Here is an 18329-nt window from a genome sequence, read left to right as displayed (position 1 = left end):
ACATTTTCGAAGAGACAAAATCAGTATTGTACCAACACAACCATAACCTTGTGCGTTTAAGGCATAAATAGTAAAGTGATACATTTCACACACTTGCTCTATATTGGGAGATATTAAAACAGAAAGGGGGACATTTATCAGTGTTCTTATGTTGCCTACACACCATCGTTTTTTAAAAATGATCTAGCAAAGCGCGGTGACGTACAACACGTACGACGGCACTATAAAGGGGAAGTTCCATTCGCCTTTGGGCTGCTTTAGCCGATTCCGTGTTAGTAAAAGACGATTTGCGCTTTTTTGTATGTTACAGCGCGAATGTGCTTACTCCATTATGAACAGTAGTTTTACCAGAACGAGCGCTCCCGTCTCATAACTTGCTTCTGAGCATGCGCAGGTTTTTTACGTAGTTTTAGCCCACACACGATAATTTTTTTACAACCCGAAAAACAACATTGTTTAAAACGACGTTAAAAAATGCAGCATGTTAGAATTTTTTTTTTGTCATTTTTCAGAACCTGAAAAATGATGTGAAGCCCACACACGATCATTTTAAATGACGTTTTTGAAAAACAACGTTTTTTTCATGCTGAAAAATGATCGTGTGTACGCGGCATTATTGTTTGCAGTTGCTAATTTGTTTTTACTCTTATTTAAAAAGTTATGAATACAACCGCCCATTTTAAAAGTGCGACTGAATGTCATTACTACATTTATGCTCATTGTCCCGGTACAACGGAGGAAAGAGATGGATGCTATTTCGCCACACTATCATGCAACGAAAAAAAATAAAAAAATTATCTGTCACACTGATCACAAAACAGACCAAAAAGGATCTTGGATTACATGCAATCTGCACATTCATTGATACTCAAGTGCTTTAATAAACGTACCCGATGTGTGGCAATAAAAATGAACTGAGCTACGTTCAGGTATACACCAGACAATATACAAATGGCAAACAATACCTGCTGCAGCTGTTTGATGCTGCTGTTATGGTGTCCTGTCCTTTCCAAGTGAGCTTTAAAGGCCTGGATTGTGGCGGCTCCATCAGAGAACCTTCGTACTGGGGAGAATCGTTCGGCAGGAAGGTGAAGTGTGTTCGAGTCTTTATACATGGAACTGAAAGCAGGAAAATTCAGTCTTTATAATTAAATTGTGATGGCACTGCACCAAAATAAAAGTAAATGTGAAACACTGGGGACTCTGGAGGGTATACAAGAAATGTATGTCAATTTCAGGTATGAAGACACCCAAACCTACTACCTTCTTACCTCTCTGTCTTCTATCATTTTTAAAATTTTTGTTCAGTGGTTATTAGACATTAGTTAATGGTAGAATGTCTGAACAATACTCCATTATACATCTCCATGTATATACAGTGTATGGTACTAGGATTGGTTACTCTTAGTTGATGTCTCCCCGTTGTCAACAGATGACTTTTGTTCAGGTACACACAGACTGATAATGTTACCTACTCTATGGCGATATAAACTAGTATCGACTTGTTTCAGGACATTTTGTCATACTTAGGTGGCTTTTTATTATTTATTTTTTTTGTAAAACCCAATAAAAGTTTAATTGAAATAAAAGTAAATGTGAATGAAAAGCAGTCACTCAAAATTCCAATTGACATAAATTAAAAAACAAAGAGCAGTGCTTCTAACCTCCAATATGTGGAATGTGAACAAAAAAAGTCCTTAAATAAACAATGAAGGTCCAAGAGTCCATGCACACTGGGCAGCAGAAAAACATTCCAGAACTGCTGGCAGAAAAAAGCAGCATAAAAAACAAATCCATGGAGCATATTGTAGATACGAAGAGTTTTCCACAAACCACTAGAAAAATGCTTAATGCTTGATCAAGCTCTCAAAAATGCACATGTGATTTATTTTATTTTTTTCCGCGGCCTGTAAATGCTCCTCTACAATTATGCCTGTAAATGTCCCTATGTGCAGGCTAACAGAGTTTCTTCTGCAGGCTGTAAGAAAAAATGCCAAATGCCTGTATAAGCAGCATTTTCATGCCCAGTATACATGAGGCCTTTATGTGTTGAACTGTAGAGATTTGTTCTTGAAAACCACTCACCAAATATGGCCTTCTAGATCATACAAAGGTCAAAAGAAGCATATATTGTTTAACAAATCCATAAAGACTCCCATACATCATCCAATCAAGGTGATCATATACATTGCCGGTGAAGTCTTATTAATTGTTGCAACTACAGTAATATAAAAGTTTTGCCTCAAAACCTGAATTGTGCCCTGAGAAAAAAGGAAAAACTCCCACAAAGTAGAAATGTTTCTATTCGGGCAAAACACTGGAAAGAAGAAGGCCATTCACAGTTAGAAAGTGCATTAATAGCTTGTTATTCCCATTAAACTCATGCAGACTCCCATACACCATCCAATCTGATCAGGTCAATCTTATTCCTAAGATATCACAACCAATAAAGCTGTCTTGGCTCACAAAAATTAATATGAATGCACAATAAAAAAAAAAAGTAAAAAAAAAAACTTTCATAGAGTAGTAACTAGGGTTGTCCCGATACCACTTTTTTAAGACCGAGTACAAGTACCAATACTTTTTTCAAATACTTGCGATACTTTTTAAAACATTTTTTTCACAAGTTTTATTTGTCATGTTTTTTTTTTATACAGTGCTTTCCTCTTTTTTAGGGGGGGGGGGGTGAATTGTGTCAGTCAGTATTTTATTTTAATTATTATTTTTTTACAATTCTATTTATTTATTTTTTATTGCAATTTTTTTTTTTTTTTTTAATCAGCGCTGTTGGGGGGCTTTGGTGAGATATCAGGGGTTTTAACAGACCTCTGTAATCTCCCCTTTGTGACAGAGAAAGGGACTAAGGACACAGATTCCCCAGTCCCTTTCTCTGCAGCTAAAATGAATGGACAGAAGCTCCTCTCCATTCATAAACTGAAGCGTCGTAAACACAGGTTATGATGCTCAGTTATGTGAATGAACAGTCAGTGATCACCGACTCGGTCCATTCAGAAAAGGTAGGAGCCGGATTTAGCGAATCCTACCTCCGCTATCCATCCTGACAGATTGAGGGGGTGGAGGAGGACATTGAGGGGGACACGGAGCGCGGAGGGGGAAGAGCAGCAGAAGGGGGTGGAGGAGCACGGACAGCAGCACGGATCACCGCTGTATAACTTTCACTAAAGCAGCTGAAAAGGGGGCAGATCGGTGCTTGTAACTCCCCCCGCGGCACCGATCACCCTGACTGCCCAGGTATCGGGTGAAGCATCGGAGAATTCCCCCTGAGTACAGGTATTTGGGGAAATGCTCGGTATCAGTACCTAGTAGTAATGTTACCGATAAGGCAGAAGGATCTAAAATATTCCATTCGCATTAGTGACACTACACTTAATAGCGCTGAGATATAACCATTGGATAGCTTCTGAATGGATACTCATACATTGGACGGAATTCACAGCTTGACTTTGTCTGTGCTCTACCAATGGAGGGTACCAATGGCAATTCAGAAGCTATCCAATGGTTATGACTCTATTAGCTATTAGAAGTGCAGTGTCACTAATGCCCTTTTTAAATGTAAATGGTAGATTTTAGATCCTTCTGTCTTAAAGAGGAAGTAAAGTCTTATTTTTTTTAATTGTACCTACAGGTAAGCCTATAACAAGGCTTACCTGTAAGTACCTGTAAGTACTGTGAATATCTCCTAAACTTGCACAGAGGGGGAAAATGCACTGGACTGCATCTGGAAAGCACTGGAACACATCAAAAATGCAGAAACGCATCTGGAACGCACCCGGACTGCGTTTCTATGGTGTGAACGAGCCCCTAAGAGACATCACCTGCAAAGTATATGATCGGCTTCAATATATGATGCATGGGAGTCTTCATGAGTTTGATTATTTTTACCGTCCTATGATCTGGCAGGTCATATTTAGTAAATGCTTTGCCAGAGGTAATGACACAGGGGTGATTGTAATTTCAAGAAGCAAATCTCTACATTGTCACATTTAGGGGTTGATTCACTAAAGGCAAATAGACCGTGCACTTTGCAAACTGCAGTTGCACACTGCAAGAGCAGTTTCTCCAGAGCTTAGTATTTTTTTTTATAGAAATAAAAAGTAAACTGCATTTTTGATTGGATGCGCATTTTTTTTTCCTCATTGCACGTGATTTGGTATTCTTTGCCAAATGAAGCTTTACCTCATTTACTGAGCTCTGGAGAAATTGCCCTTGCAGAGTGCAACTGCACTTTGTAAAGTGCATAGCCTATTTGCCTTTAATAAATCAACCTCTGTTTATAAAAGGACTTTGTTCACATTCAGTATTTTGGACAGACAAATATAAGTGCTGTTCTCATATACCATGTTTAAGTTCAGTCGAAAAGACACTGTCACTTTGTTCATTCAGAGCAAAGTGATTGCATCTGATTAAAAGGCCCTTCTCTGAACCCACACAGATACACCTGTCCAGCGATCTCCCACTGCTCCATCTTCCATCACAGCTGCCACTAAAATACCCAGTCTAGGCAGGTGAGGGAGTGGTGACATCACACCTTCTGTCATGTCACAGTGCAAGGGTTTAGTGATTGGCTGATGGGTCCGAGCACTACACGATTAGAGGAGGTCACAAGCTCCAACACCCATATGTACCAGGTATTTTGTGCCAGGAAAATGGAGGCAGGAATGGGATTGAAGATATACATTTTATCAGGGTGGGGGAGGAACAGCTATACACAGACACTGACACTTTGCCCTGAATGCATAAAGTGATGTTTTCTCTTAAAAAAAAATAATTTACAAGGAGGCACAATATCCACAAGTTTACAGACTGATGTATGGAAGCAGTAAGGTTGCTTAATGGGAGAAAAAAACTAAAACTAATAGTCTTGGCCTTATTGCTCTCGCAGTAGGACTAAACGTACATACAGACATCTACCCAAGTACATACAAATCCATCCACACAATTGGGTTCATTACTAAAGGAGTGGAGGCTTTTGGTAAGGTGAGTGTTAACTTGTACACAAAGTAAACACAGGTTCACAATTTTCACATACATTCACTTTGGAAAGTCAACAGCCTCCATTCAATACAGTTTTTCATCCAGATGTTACTATAGTGCCTACATCCATCTCAATTCTTTCTGTGATGTGAGAGTTCCTGCTTGTGATGCAGGACAGCTATTCCCACACACACCCATTGCAGGCGCTGTGACATACACAGACTTACCTTTGACATGACCTTTAGGTCACTGGGTTTAAAATGTGCTAACAGACATAAGATCTTCACCTAATCCAACTGATAACATGTGCAATCGAGAGATGCCAATGCTCACACTCCCAGACCCTTAAATTGGAGCTTTACTCATAACTACTTATAAAAATAATGTTCTTTAGCAGGGAACTTACATTCTACCAAAAATAGTGTGTGCTGTAAATTGCTTCCAGCATTGTTCCTGTTTCTTCTTGCTGAAAGCTGCCATTTTGCTAAAGCCCAGAGTCCCTGAACATGCCCAGGAATGGTTAAGTGTACTGTCCAAGACCACATGGAAGATGTGGTCCAGCGCACGGTCCACTTTAGTGTAAGCCCAAAACTGCTTGACCACAGAGGTCTCCATAGATGACTGAGCACAGAGGCAATGGCCAATCACTGTGGTCTAGATAGCAGAGGTGATGATTTACGTGTGCTCGGAAACACTTGCTTATAGCCCAGTGTAGGTGCTGCCCAGTTACGTGGGGGGGGGGGGGGGGGTCCTGCCAGTAACAGCACCTCTCCTCTGCAATTTGACAACAGTAAGTTGATATCTCATGGCTGAAGGATCAGTTGGCTGCTGGTCTGCCCATCAGGCAAGACAATAGCCAAATAAAACGGGCTTGAGCAGCAGGCTGACCATACTGTTTCCTAATTGAGAATCAGTGGTTTAGCATTGAAAGCCTGGGCTATTTTCCAGCCAGTAGGGTTATATCCCTAATCAAGGCACTGATCATCAGTTTCCGGACGATCAGTGCCGCATCTTAGTGCTACCTCATCAGTGCCCATCAGTGAAGGAGAAAAATTAATTGTTTGCAAAATTTTATAACAGAAACTAAGAAAAACGCTTTTTTTTTTTCTATAAGTGGTTAATCATTTTTTTTTAAATAAATTCTTAACTGCATTTTTTTTTTTAAATATCTGTCTGTAGTTCAGCTTTAAAAACCCAAAATTATTTCTTAACTTTTAATGATCTATTAAAACACATTTGAAAATAAAGAAAATTTGAAATATCATAATTCAATTCTTCAAAACAACTTCTTCTGAGCTTTTGCAATTTAGGACTAACCACATCCTCTTGTTTACTTAGAATAAATATTCTGAGAGGTTAAAGGGAAAATAAAGCCACTGGATTGCCAGGATTTTGTACAAGGTCACAGCAGCTGACTGTGCTGAGAAAACACGGCACCACCTACTCTATTTGCTCCAGCGTGGCAATCTGTGGGTGTTGAACAAAGTTTGCACTCCTGCGAGATACATTCACTGTCCAAAGGTTGGAAGGAAACGCATGCTTCCCAGGAAAACACAGAGCATTTTGTTCTCCAATCATTAAAATACCATAGCAATGAACAAAACATATTCCAGATAAGTGACACTCGAGTGTTTACGGCGCCTGCGCAGTCAGCTCTACACGGCATGCCCCGTAAACACTCGTGTCACTTCGGGTATTTTCGGAAAAGGCGTGACGCGCTTTAGCAGCCCGTCAATCAAATCCGCTTGGCTTAGGAATGCCTATACCCGCAGAAATCCCCGCTCAGAGCCGGATAACAACGGCTGATAAAACGATAAGTACGAAAAAAAAAAAAAAAACAGCATACTGCAGATGTCAGCAGTATGCTGGATCTAATGGCAGAAAGTTGATTTTTGGGTGAACCTCCGCTTTAAGGTGAAAAAACATGAGGATTTGCAACCCCTTTAAGGCAGAGGTGCTACTACAACAGCTATGAAATGTGTAGTTTCAACACAGTGAGCAGCTACCTATGCTATCTGAGTATTGTGACCAATGATTCTCAGGACTGTTACTATGTACTCACCGGTGCTGGTCAGGAGCAAGGTGAGGGGGCCAAACTCTATTTCTAAAAGACTGCTGCTGCCCCAGTTGACGCTGTAGGTCTGGAGGAATCTCAGCTGTAGGACAAGTCATGGCCAACGTATGTCTCTTGGTGCGATTGGCAAGATACCTAAAAATACAAGTATACTGGTTAGTTACACATGTAAAGTTCTTTGATAAATCACAGAAGTGTTAACAAGCGAAATATAAACTGATCTTCGTTGGCATCTAAAGAAAGCATTGCTCCTAGCACATACTAACAATTTCAAAACAATAAAACTTATTTCAGAGAAACACTTTTTGAAAGTACAAAGGAGTCTGTATGTTATTCCTGTACAGTAAAACCTTGGATTGCAAGCGAAATTCGTTCCAGAAACATGCTTGTAATCCAAAGCACTTGTATATCAAAGCATTTTTTTTACAGGGTATAAAAGAGAAGAGAGGCACCTCTAGGTGTAGCAATATGTTTCTAAATGTTGTACCTTCATTAAATGTAACCATATTGCTACACTTATAGGCTCCTCTCTTTTTTATACTCAGTTGAGACATGACGCTACTCTTATATCAAGACATTGCTTGTATATCAAGGCAAAATGTATTAAAACATTTTGCTTGCCTTGCAAAACGCTGTCAAACCAAGTTATTTCATTTCATTTTCTCTCGTTAATTTCGACTGGCTTCCTGCTTTAAGCAGTTCAATCTCAATTTCACTTGGAGTACATAATTTGTAGAATAGACTGAAAGCTTCCTAGAAAACAGAGACTTGTGAGAATCGCTAACACGCTATAGAATATGTCGGCACTATATGCACAGTACAGACAGCAAAAAGAGAAAGAAAAAAATTCTAATGTTTACAAATGCTAGCCAAGTACACCTCCTAGTGTTAAGCTAAGACCATGCTTACTGGTTGTATGAGTTTACTAGTTTGATCTATGCTTGGATTACCGAAATGAGCGTTGATCTCTGAGCAACAGTCAGACCCAAGGCTTATCAAAATGTTTCAAACCTAAATTCTAAGTAAATATTTTTGTCTACAAGGAAACATCATGATTGTGACTCAGCATTGAAATGTAAAAATGGATTCTTTGTGTAATAAAAAATTAACTGTATGTATGTATGTATATGCTATGTCTCAGCTCTGGACCCAAAAAATGGTCTGCAGCAAACTATCACAGTACACAATGCACAGTCCAGGCTAGCCTCACAATCCTTCTGTTCAGAGAGGACAAGATATAGCCTCCAAAGCTGTTGCTGAGTATATGCTGATAAATTCTATGTAGAGACTAACTTAAAGCGGGGGTTCACCCTAAAAAAAAATTCTACCACTGCATGGAGCCGACCTATGAGACCGACAGTAAGCTGCTGTTTTTTTTTTTTTTGCGTACATACCATTTTAGGGCTATTTTCACCCCCGGCTTTCCCGCGGGAGTGGGCGTTCCTAATCACAGGCTGTGATTGACGTGCTTCCGACTGGCGCATACTGCGCGTCACGAGTTGCCGAAAGAAGCCGAACGTCGGTGCGGCTCTATACGGCGCCTGCGCACCGACGTTCGGCAACTCGTGACGCGCAGTATGCGCCAGTCGGAAGCACGTCAATCACAGCCTGTGATTAGGAACGCCCACTCCCGCTGGAAAGCCGGGGGTGAAAATAGCCCTAAAATGGTATGTACGCAAGAAGAAAAAAAAAAAAACAACAGCATACTGTCGGTCTCATAGGTCGGCTCCATGCAATGTTAGAATTTTTTTAGGGTGAACCCCCGCTTTAAGCAGCGTTAAGGAATTCTTAAATGAAGAAAAAAAAAGCCGATACGCTACAGGCAAAAATATCGAACCTCCGGGGACAATAGCAAAAACCCGAGGCATGCAGATAGCTGAGAGGTTATGGCTGATGTTTAACATTTTTCTTTTTCCCCAGTGTCCCATGTATGTGGCAGTTTAACCCAATGTAATGGATAACTGTGTCCCTCAATGGATGATAAGGAAATACAGACAGTTCAATAATGAGAACAAGATTCCTTTTCATAATAGCGGTAATAGGTTACTGAATAGAGCCAAAGTCATCTAACCAAAACAGCCATCAGGCTTGAGCAGCCTAAATGTTTGCAATTCAAGGATTTAAAAAGACTGAAAGCAGATTCTATAATCCAGTGCAGGCACTTTAATCTCAATAGTCAGTCCTTCTGCATTGTAATGTGGAATGCTAGGGAGGCATGCCAGAGACATGACTTGGGTTGTAGGGCTGAGGGTTGTATACAGAGTGAGCCTAGACTCTAGTGTTCCCTGTATATACAGAAGCAGTTTTGCCATTTTGGACTTAAAGAGATACAGTATATGGTTAGGTCTGTCGTCATGTCAGCAACACATTAAAAACAATGGGCCTAATGTATTTAGATTCTGAAAGGAAATGTGCTGCAAACTTCAAATAATCACAAAATAAGCTTCAGTTTCCAGTACAAGTTAGCAAATAAAATCTCGTCATTAGGGTTATTCAGATTCTCTTAGTAGTTATACATTATAGTAGAAACATCAAAATTAATTTTGCAACATTGCCGCCATCTAGTGGTCCGTTCACATACACTACTCATTCCATTTAGTCTCCCTACTCATTCAGGTTTTTCTAAAATGCACAGTTACCCATTTCATTACTTTCTCTGTAATTCTGTGAGAGGTTAAACATACAAATTGCAAATTATATTAACCACTTCCATACCAGGCACTTACGCACCTTCCCGCCCAAGCCAATTTTCAGCTTTCAGCACTGTCGCACTTTGAATGGCAATTGCGCGGTCGTGCGACGTGGCTCCCAAACAAAATTGGCGTCTTTTTTTTCCCCCCACCAATAGAGCTTTCTTTTGGTGGTATTTGATCACCTCTGCGATTTTTTATTTTTTGCGCAACTAAAAAAAGACTGAAAATTTTGAAAAAAAATGACGTTTTTATTTTTTTCTGTTAATTTTTTTGTAAATAAGTAAGTTTTCTCTTTCAATTACGGGCACTGATATGGCGGCACTGATGGGCACCGATGAGATGGCACTGATGGGCATCGATTAGGTGGTACTGATGGGCACAGATGAGGTGGCACTGATTGGTGACGCTGGTATGCGGCACTGATGGGCACTCATAGGCGGCACTGATGGGCACACATAGGCGGCACTGATGGGCACACATAGGCGGCACTGATGGGCACACATAGGCGGCACTGATGGGCACACATAGGCGGCACTGATGGGCACACATAGGCGGCACTGATGGGCACACATAGGCGGCACTGATGGGCACACATAGGCGGCACTGATGGGCACACATAGGCGGCACTGATGGGCACACATAGGCGGCACTGATGGGCACACATAGGCGGCACTGATGGGCGGCACTGATGGGCACACATGGGCGGCACAGATGGGCAGTCATGGGCGGCACAGATGGGCAGTCATGGGCGGCACATATGGGCAGTCATGGGCGGCACACATGGGCAGTCATGGGCGGCACACATGGGCAGTCATGGGCGGCACACATGGGCAGTCATGGGCGGCACACATGGGCAGTCATGGGCGGCACACATGGGCAGTCATGGGCGGCACACATATGGGCAGTCATGGGCGGCACATATGGGTGGCACTGATGGATACTTATGGGTGGCACAGATGGGCACTGATAGGTGGGCACTGGGCATGGATGGGCACTGTGGGGTGGCACTGATGGACACTGTGGGGTGGCACTGATGGACACTGGGGTGGCACTGATGGACACTGTGGGGCGGCACCGATTTACTCATATTGCCAGTCCGTGCCCATTTGTGGGCACTGATTGGCATCTTTTTTTTTTTTTTTTATTGTTTTTTTTTTTTTTTTTTTTTGCAGACTTTTTTTTTTTTGTTTGGCCCACCCTGGTGGTCCAGGGTGGGCTTCCCTGGTGATCCATGTGGCGATCCGAGGGGGGGCTGCGCTGATAAACAATCAGCGCGAACCCCCCCTGTCAGGAGAGCCGTCGATCAGCTCTCCTCTACTCGCGTCTGTCAGACCCGAGTGAGGAAGAGCCATCAACGGCTCTTCCTGTTTACATCGTGATCAGCCGTGATTCGACACGGCTGATCATGTGGTAAAGAGTCTCCGTGAGAAACTCTTTACCGAGATCGGTGATGCAGGGTGTCAGACTGACACCCCGCATCACGATCGCCGCGCGCGGCATGAAATCCTGCAGGACGTCCTGTCAGGATTTCAGAACCACTTCCCGGACGTAAATCGGCCATAGGCCGGGCGGGAAGTGGTTAAACTAACCTAGTTAAATTTGTTAAATATACAGATGTAATACAATATGTGAACTGCACTACCTGCCAAAAGTAATTATTGTGTTTAGCCAGGCTTGCGATTCATACATCACACCGAAGGGAAAGTTTACCTGGTGTATTTACACAGAAGGTGGAAAAAAATAATATAACTAAATCATAAAGATCTATTGAAGTGACTAAATTATAATGTTAACATACAGTGCCTTGAAAAATTATTCATACCCCTTGAAATTTTCCACATGTCATGTTACAACCAAAACATTTAATTTATCATACTTGCCTGTAAAATCCTTTTCTTTGAATACATCACGGGACACAGGCCAATATTCATTAGCTACTGGATTAAACACTATATCTAGGTGAATGGACACTAGTAGACAAAGTCTTAGACAGGAAGTCTGCAACTATATAACCCCTCCCATACAGGAAGTACTTAAATTTTGTAGCAAGCACTGAATCCTCAAAAAAGAGGGGAGGGACCTCTGTGCCGCGTGATGTATTTAAATAAAAGGATTTTACAGGCAAGTATGAAAAAACAGGATTTTTAAAACGGCAAAATCCTTTTCTTGGAGTACACCACGGGACACAGAGCCTTAAATCATTACATAATGGGTTGTATGGTCACCAGAGGTGATTGGACACTGGCACAACCAATCAAAGACAGTTCCCCTCCATATAACCCCTCCCATTAGGGAAGCACCTTAGTTTAGTATCAAGCAATAAGGTTCCCATAAGAAGGGGGGGGGGACCTCTGAGTCCCGTGGTGTACTCCAAGTAAAGGATTTTACAGGCAAGCGGTTTTAAAAATCCTGTTTTTTTTATCGTACACCATGGGACACAGAGCCTTAAATCATTACATAATGGGACGTCCCAGAGCAATGCCCTATATGAAGGGTGGGAGACAGATCAAGCAGGCCGCTACAGACAAGAAGCCCTATATCGCTGCCTGCAGCACACTTCGCCCAAAGGCGGCATCCTCATGTCCTTTCACATCTAGCTGATTGTGAGAATTTGAAAAATGTGTGGACTGAAGACCAAGTTGCAGCTTTACAGATCTGAGCCAACGGAGCCTGGTGGTGCGCTTTAACAGAAAAAGGAGGAGTTAAACCATAGGCTTGAATAATTGTTTGTCGAATCCACCTGGAGATAGTGGATTTGGATGCCGCTTGTCCCCTCTTGGGACCATCTGGCAAAATAAACACCACATCTGTTTTGCGTATCTGACCGGTTGCTTGCAGATACACCTTTACTGCTCTCACTAGATCTAGAGAGTGCAATCATTTTTCCTCTGCTGTCCGTGGATCCAGAAAAAAAGAAGGCAGAACAATGTCCTGATTTAAATGAAAAGCCGACATCACCTTAGGTTAAAAGGCAGGATGGGGTTGTGGTACAATTTTGTCTTTGTGACAAATTAAATACGGCTCCTTGCAAGAAAGAGCTGCTAATTTAGATACTCTTCTAGCCGAAAAAATAGCAATCAAAAAAGCCAATTTCCTGCTTTAAGGGTCAGCGGAATCTGGCGAATAGTTTTAAAAGGTTGCTTCTACAACACTGACAATACTAAATTCAGATCCCATGGGCACAAGGGAGACTTGACTGGCAGATTGATCCGTAGTACCCCCTGAATTAAAGCCCAAACTAGGGAATGAGATGCCAGCGGTCTTTGAAAAAAGACCGATAGTACCATTTAAGGGCCAAATATCGGCTCTAAGGGCTAATTTCATATCCACTCCTAGCTGGCAAAAGGCGAGAATCCTACTTATGTCATATCTTTGAGGATTCCATTTCTTGGTTTCACACCTGGAAACATATGCCTTCCAGACTCTATAGTAAATAAGCCTGGAGGCTGGCTTTCTAGCATTAATAAGTGTTGAAAGCACTGGACCTGAGATCCCTTGTTTCTTCAGAATGTGGGTCTCAGCAGCCAAATTTAGCTTTTGTAAGGAAGGATGGAACACTGGACCTTGCGACAGCAGGTCGGGACGAAGCGGAAGTTTCCAAGGTTTTCCTACCGTCATCTTTATGATTTTGGCCCAGAAGACCCTGGTACACCGATTTAGGGCCACTAAGATTACAGGAATTATTTACTTCTTGATCCTGCAAAGTAGCCTTTGTAAGAGAGCGATCGAAGGAAACGCATAGATCAGTGAGAACTGATTTCACGGAACCACCAGAGCATCTGATTCGTAGGCCAGAGGATCTCTCGTCCTGGACACAAAGTTGTCCAACTTCCTGTTGAACCTGGAAGCTAGCAGGTCTACATCTGGGGTGCCCCATCTCCGGCATATGGCCTGAAAGATCTCGGGGTGGAGAGACCACTCTCCTGTTGACAGCTGCTGGCGATTCAGATAGTCCACTTGCCAGTTTTCTACCCCTGGAATGAAGATTGCAGAGAGACAAGGAACATGATCTTCTGCCCATGTCAAAATCCGATTCACCTCTTTCTGAGCGCCCTGACTGCGGGTGCCTCCCTGGTGATTGATGTAAGCTACTGCAGTAGCATTGTCAGATTGAATCCGAACTGGGTGGCCCTGTAACCTGTGTGTCCAGGTTCTGAGGGCTAAATATACTGCCCCTTTTTTCAGTATGTTGCTGGGCAGGCTCCTTTCGGTCTTGGCCCAGGTTCCCTGGGCTGAAGCTTCTTCCAATACTGTTCCCCAGCCCATTAGGCTGGCATCCGTAGACACCACCTTCCAGGTGACTGGGAGAAAGGATCTTCCTTTCCGCAAGTTCTTGGTCTTTAAACACCAACTGAAGCTTTGGCACACCTTTGAAGATGGGCGCATGTGAAAATCCAGAGCTTGGATCTTCCTGTTCCAGGCTGCTAAAAATACTGCCTTGAAGTAGTGTCAAACCAAACTGGGCGTAAGGAACAGCCTTGAAGGAGGCTACCATCTTCCCCAATAGCCTCATGCAAAGACGAATAGATGGTCTCTTCTTTACCTTGACCTTGTGGATCAGGTCATTTAGTGACTTGATCTTTGGCTCTGGTAGGAATATCCGGCTTTGGGCTGTGTTGGGCTTGTAGAGAGGATTTTTGTAAGTTTACAATCCACCCTAAATGCTCCAGGTATTTTATAGTGGTGAGCACAGCGCAATCTAATCCTGCCACTGACTGGTCTATCACCAGTAGATCGTCTAGATAGGCTGTTATCGCTATGCCTTATGCTCTGAGATTTGCCAACAGAGGGGCTAGTACCTTTGTAAATACCCTGGGTGCGGTAGCCACACCAAAGGGCAAAGCCACAAACTGGAAGTGGCGATGTTCTAACGAAAACCTTTAAAAACTTTTGGTGAGAGGGATGGATAGGTACATGCAAGTATGCGTCTGATGTCTATTGACGCCATGAATTCTCCGCCTTGTAGGGAGGCGACCACTGATCGAATAGTTTCCATTCGGAAATGGCGAATCTTTAGGAATTGATTTAGAGATCTTAGGTCCAAAATGGGTCCGACGTCTCCGTTTGGTTTTGGGATCACAAATACAGCTTGTAACCGCGGGATACTGTCAAGGTGACCCACTCATCCTGAACCACTGTTGTCCAAATGTCTGCAAAGTGCAGCAGCCTTCCCCCACCCAATACAGTGGGGGTGTCCCCTCATAAGGAGGGCTTTGTGACGGGTTTAGAAGTTTTGGACCCAGGGTTTCTTCTTGCACTAGCGGGTGGAAATGCCTTGGCGCGGAGACACCCGAGGAAGACTGTCCCTGAGGTTTTAAACGAGAGATGCCTGGTCTTTCTCTTCACAGGAAGTAAAGAGCTCTTCCCTCATGAAAACATTTGGATATATTTGTCCAAATCATCACCAAACGTTCCCCATGAAAAGGGAACCCTGCCAAAAATGTCTTACAAGGAAGCTTGGCTGACCAGTTCTTTAATCACAAAAGTCTGCGCATGTGTACAGACAGGAGAGCCAAACTAGAAACCTGCTGAATGAATCATTCAAGGCATCAACAGCAATTCACAGCGCTCAAGGTATATGTGCTCTGCTTTCAGCAGGATCATCCTCTTGGTTATGATCATTTAAGGACTGGCAGACTCAAGTTGAACTGCCCCTAGAAAAGGAAGCCTTTAATAGTGACTCCAGTTTCCTGTCAACATGGTCCTTCAAACCCTATGCATTATCCACCGGACAAGTCAAGTTCTTATTTAACCTCCCTGGCGGTATGATTAAGTCTGGAATTTTGTACCAAAAGCGGTACAATTTTTTGCATGGAAATGTGGCGTTTTATACTGTAGGCCTGCAATTCTTAGGAATAACTTACTTATATCTGTCCAAACAAGAGTCTAGTAGACATCTCGTGTATAATAAAGTTTGAAAAACAAAATCATAAATTATAATATAATAAATAACTATAAATAACAATAATGTGATTATAATAAAAATTATTCAATAATGTAATCAAATCAAAAACACTGAAATTTGCTCAGTTGCAGAATTGTCGCTGTCATTACTTTTATTTTTTTTACGACGAATTTCCCCACAAATCGCTATCGCTCAATTCTACAAGTGATTTTAATTTATTATCGCTGTTTTCTAGCTGGTCTAAAACCACTTTGATGTAAAGGGACACTTTTTGGTTCTACAGTGTGCAGGCAGAAAGAACAGTTTTTATTATATAAAAGGTACATGTAGGACACTGGGCAGACCACTAGGGACAACGGGGGAGGGGGGGGGGGGGTGTAATTTTTTTCATACAGTACTGTAATCTATAAGAATACAGTATACTGTATGTGTATTGTGTTTTTCACTTTTTGAATTTGGCACCGAACTCCAACCCCGTGCGTCGTAACGTCGCAGGGAACGGAGCTCGGCGGCACTGTGAATTGAGCGAGGAGACACAGCGGAGGAGCCAGACTCAGGATTACCGCTAAGGAGGTTAAGGAAGAGACTGCCACATCTACGCTGACATGCTCCACTTCTTAAACTTTTTCTCCATGGGAAATAAAAGGAAAAAACGCTTGGGAGGAACGAAAATCCTGTTGGGATGTTCCCAATAGGCATACGCTGCCTGTTCCTACAGTGGGTGCAAGGGGAAAGCCTGTGTGGTCTGAGGCCTCAGGAACCCCAAAGAGGACTATGGGGGCTCAAACCTCTGCAGGAGGCAACTTAAAGGCAGAACGAACCATCTCGGTTAGAGTCTAGATTAAAAGCCTCTGCGACTGAGAGGCAGATACCAACTGGACACCTTCTGGCCCAGATTGCTTAGAAGCAGACTCATCTGCCAGGCCCTCCCACTTGGCATTTAGCGCTTTCCCATAATAAATCCATTCCTGCTCTAAGATAGGAGGCTCAGGGTAGGGGAATCTGTCACGCTTCTTAGCACCTTGCGAGACAGAGGAAATCATGCCAGCAAACCTGTCCTATAAGCCGCCTAGGGCTGAGGACAGATCATCCCTGGTGATGAAGGCTGAAGCAGCAGCATTGACCGTAGGCACAATACCAGACAGGTGCAGTGGCTCATATTGCCCAAAAGCCTCTGGTCTTCCAGGGAACACTGGAGTTTCGACTAGGCTTCTCAGGAGCTACTGATGACATAGATGTGCCCTTTCCTGTAGTGTTAGTCCCTCTCCCCTTTTTTGAAGACATTGCAAGCCACAAGGCTATGGCGCATGCGCAGGTCTGTGTGCGCACAACGCCTGTGGCGACGCTACGTGCGCCATGGCCGGCAAACAGCCGTGAACACTCATGCACTTTGGCGAATGCACATGCGCCATAGCAAAACAAGATGCACAATGGCGCACCCTCATGCGCGGACCATTCATAAGAAAAACCAGCCAGGACAACAGGGAAAAAAAGGGATTTTTAATACAGCTTACCTGTAAAATCCTTTTCTTGGAGTACATCACGGGACACAGAGCGGCATATTCATTACTATATGGGTTATATGGAGTACCTTCAGGTGTTGACACTGGCAATCTCAAACAGGAAATGCCCCTCCCTATATAACCCCCTCCCATAGGAGGAGTACCTCAGTTTTGTAGCAAGCAGTATGCCTCCCAAAATGGTCCCCAAAAAGAGGGGTGGGAGCTCTGTGTCCCGTGATGTACTCCAAGAAAAGGATTTTACAGGTAAGCTGTATTAAAAATCCCTTTTTCTTTATCGTACATCACGGGACACAGAGCGGCATATTCATTACTATATGGGATGTCCCAAAGCAATGCTCACAATGAGGGGAGGGAGAACATCTCCAAGACAAAAGGATTTAATTTAGAGAAATACTCAAATCATAATAAATCCAACTTAGTTGAGAAAAATAATCTTAAATTTTAAATTTAACTCAAAAAAGAGGAGCCCCCGGAATCCGAGGGTCTCAAACTGCAGCCTGCAGCACTGCCTGCCCAAAGGCTGTATCAGACTTCCTTCTTACGTCCAACTGGTAGAATTTTGTAAACGTGTGGACAGAAGACCAGGTTGCCGCCTTGCAAACTTGAGCCATAGAGATCTGGTGGTGTGCTGCCCAGGAGGCGCCCATGGCCCTAGTAGAATGAGCCTTTAATGATACTGGAGGAGGCAACCCTTTCAAGCCGTAGGCCTGAGTGATTAATTGCTTAATCCACCTAGAAATGGTGGACTTTGCAGCTGCCTGCCCCTTCTTGGGCCCATCCGGTAATATGAACAGCACATCTGTTTTCCGGATCTTCTTTGTAGCTTTAAGATAGGCCTTCATGGCCCTGACGATATCCAAGGTATGCAGCAACCCTTCCTTTCTGGAAGTAGGTTTAGGGAAGAAGGATGGTAATACCAAATCCTGGTTCAAATGAAAACTGGATACAACCTTCGGTAGGAAGGAAGGATGAGGGCGGAGAACGACCCTGTCCTTATGAAAAATAAGATATGGTTCCTTACAGGATAAGGCCGCCAGTTCCGATACTCTTCTTGCGGAAACTATGGCGACCAAAAATACTAACTTCCTTGTCAGTAAAACCAAAGGAATTTCAGCCAACGGCTCAAACGGTTGTTTCTG

General features: G+C 43.0%; 1 protein-coding gene across 4 annotated transcripts in view; it reads right to left on the bottom strand.

Moving 5' to 3' along the window:
* SIK3 (SIK family kinase 3) overlaps window positions 1–18329 on the bottom strand; it is a 281667-nt gene that overhangs the window by 58459 nt on the left and 204879 nt on the right. For all 4 annotated transcript variants that reach the window (XM_040327664.1, XM_040327667.1, XM_040327665.1 and 1 more), the window contains exons 15-16: window positions 7058–7204; window positions 966–1119 (exon numbers count right to left, since the gene is read on the bottom strand). In XM_040327664.1, coding sequence (XP_040183598.1) covers window positions 966–1119; window positions 7058–7204 — 301 coding nt within the window. The remainder of the gene's footprint in view (window positions 1–965; window positions 1120–7057; window positions 7205–18329) is intronic.

The sequence above is a fragment of the Rana temporaria genome, chromosome 10, assembly GCF_905171775.1.
Source record: "Rana temporaria chromosome 10, aRanTem1.1, whole genome shotgun sequence".
Taxonomy (NCBI): Eukaryota; Metazoa; Chordata; class Amphibia; order Anura; family Ranidae; genus Rana; species Rana temporaria.
Note: the sequence above shows the minus strand (reverse complement) of the source record. Positions and strands in the feature narration are given on the sequence as shown.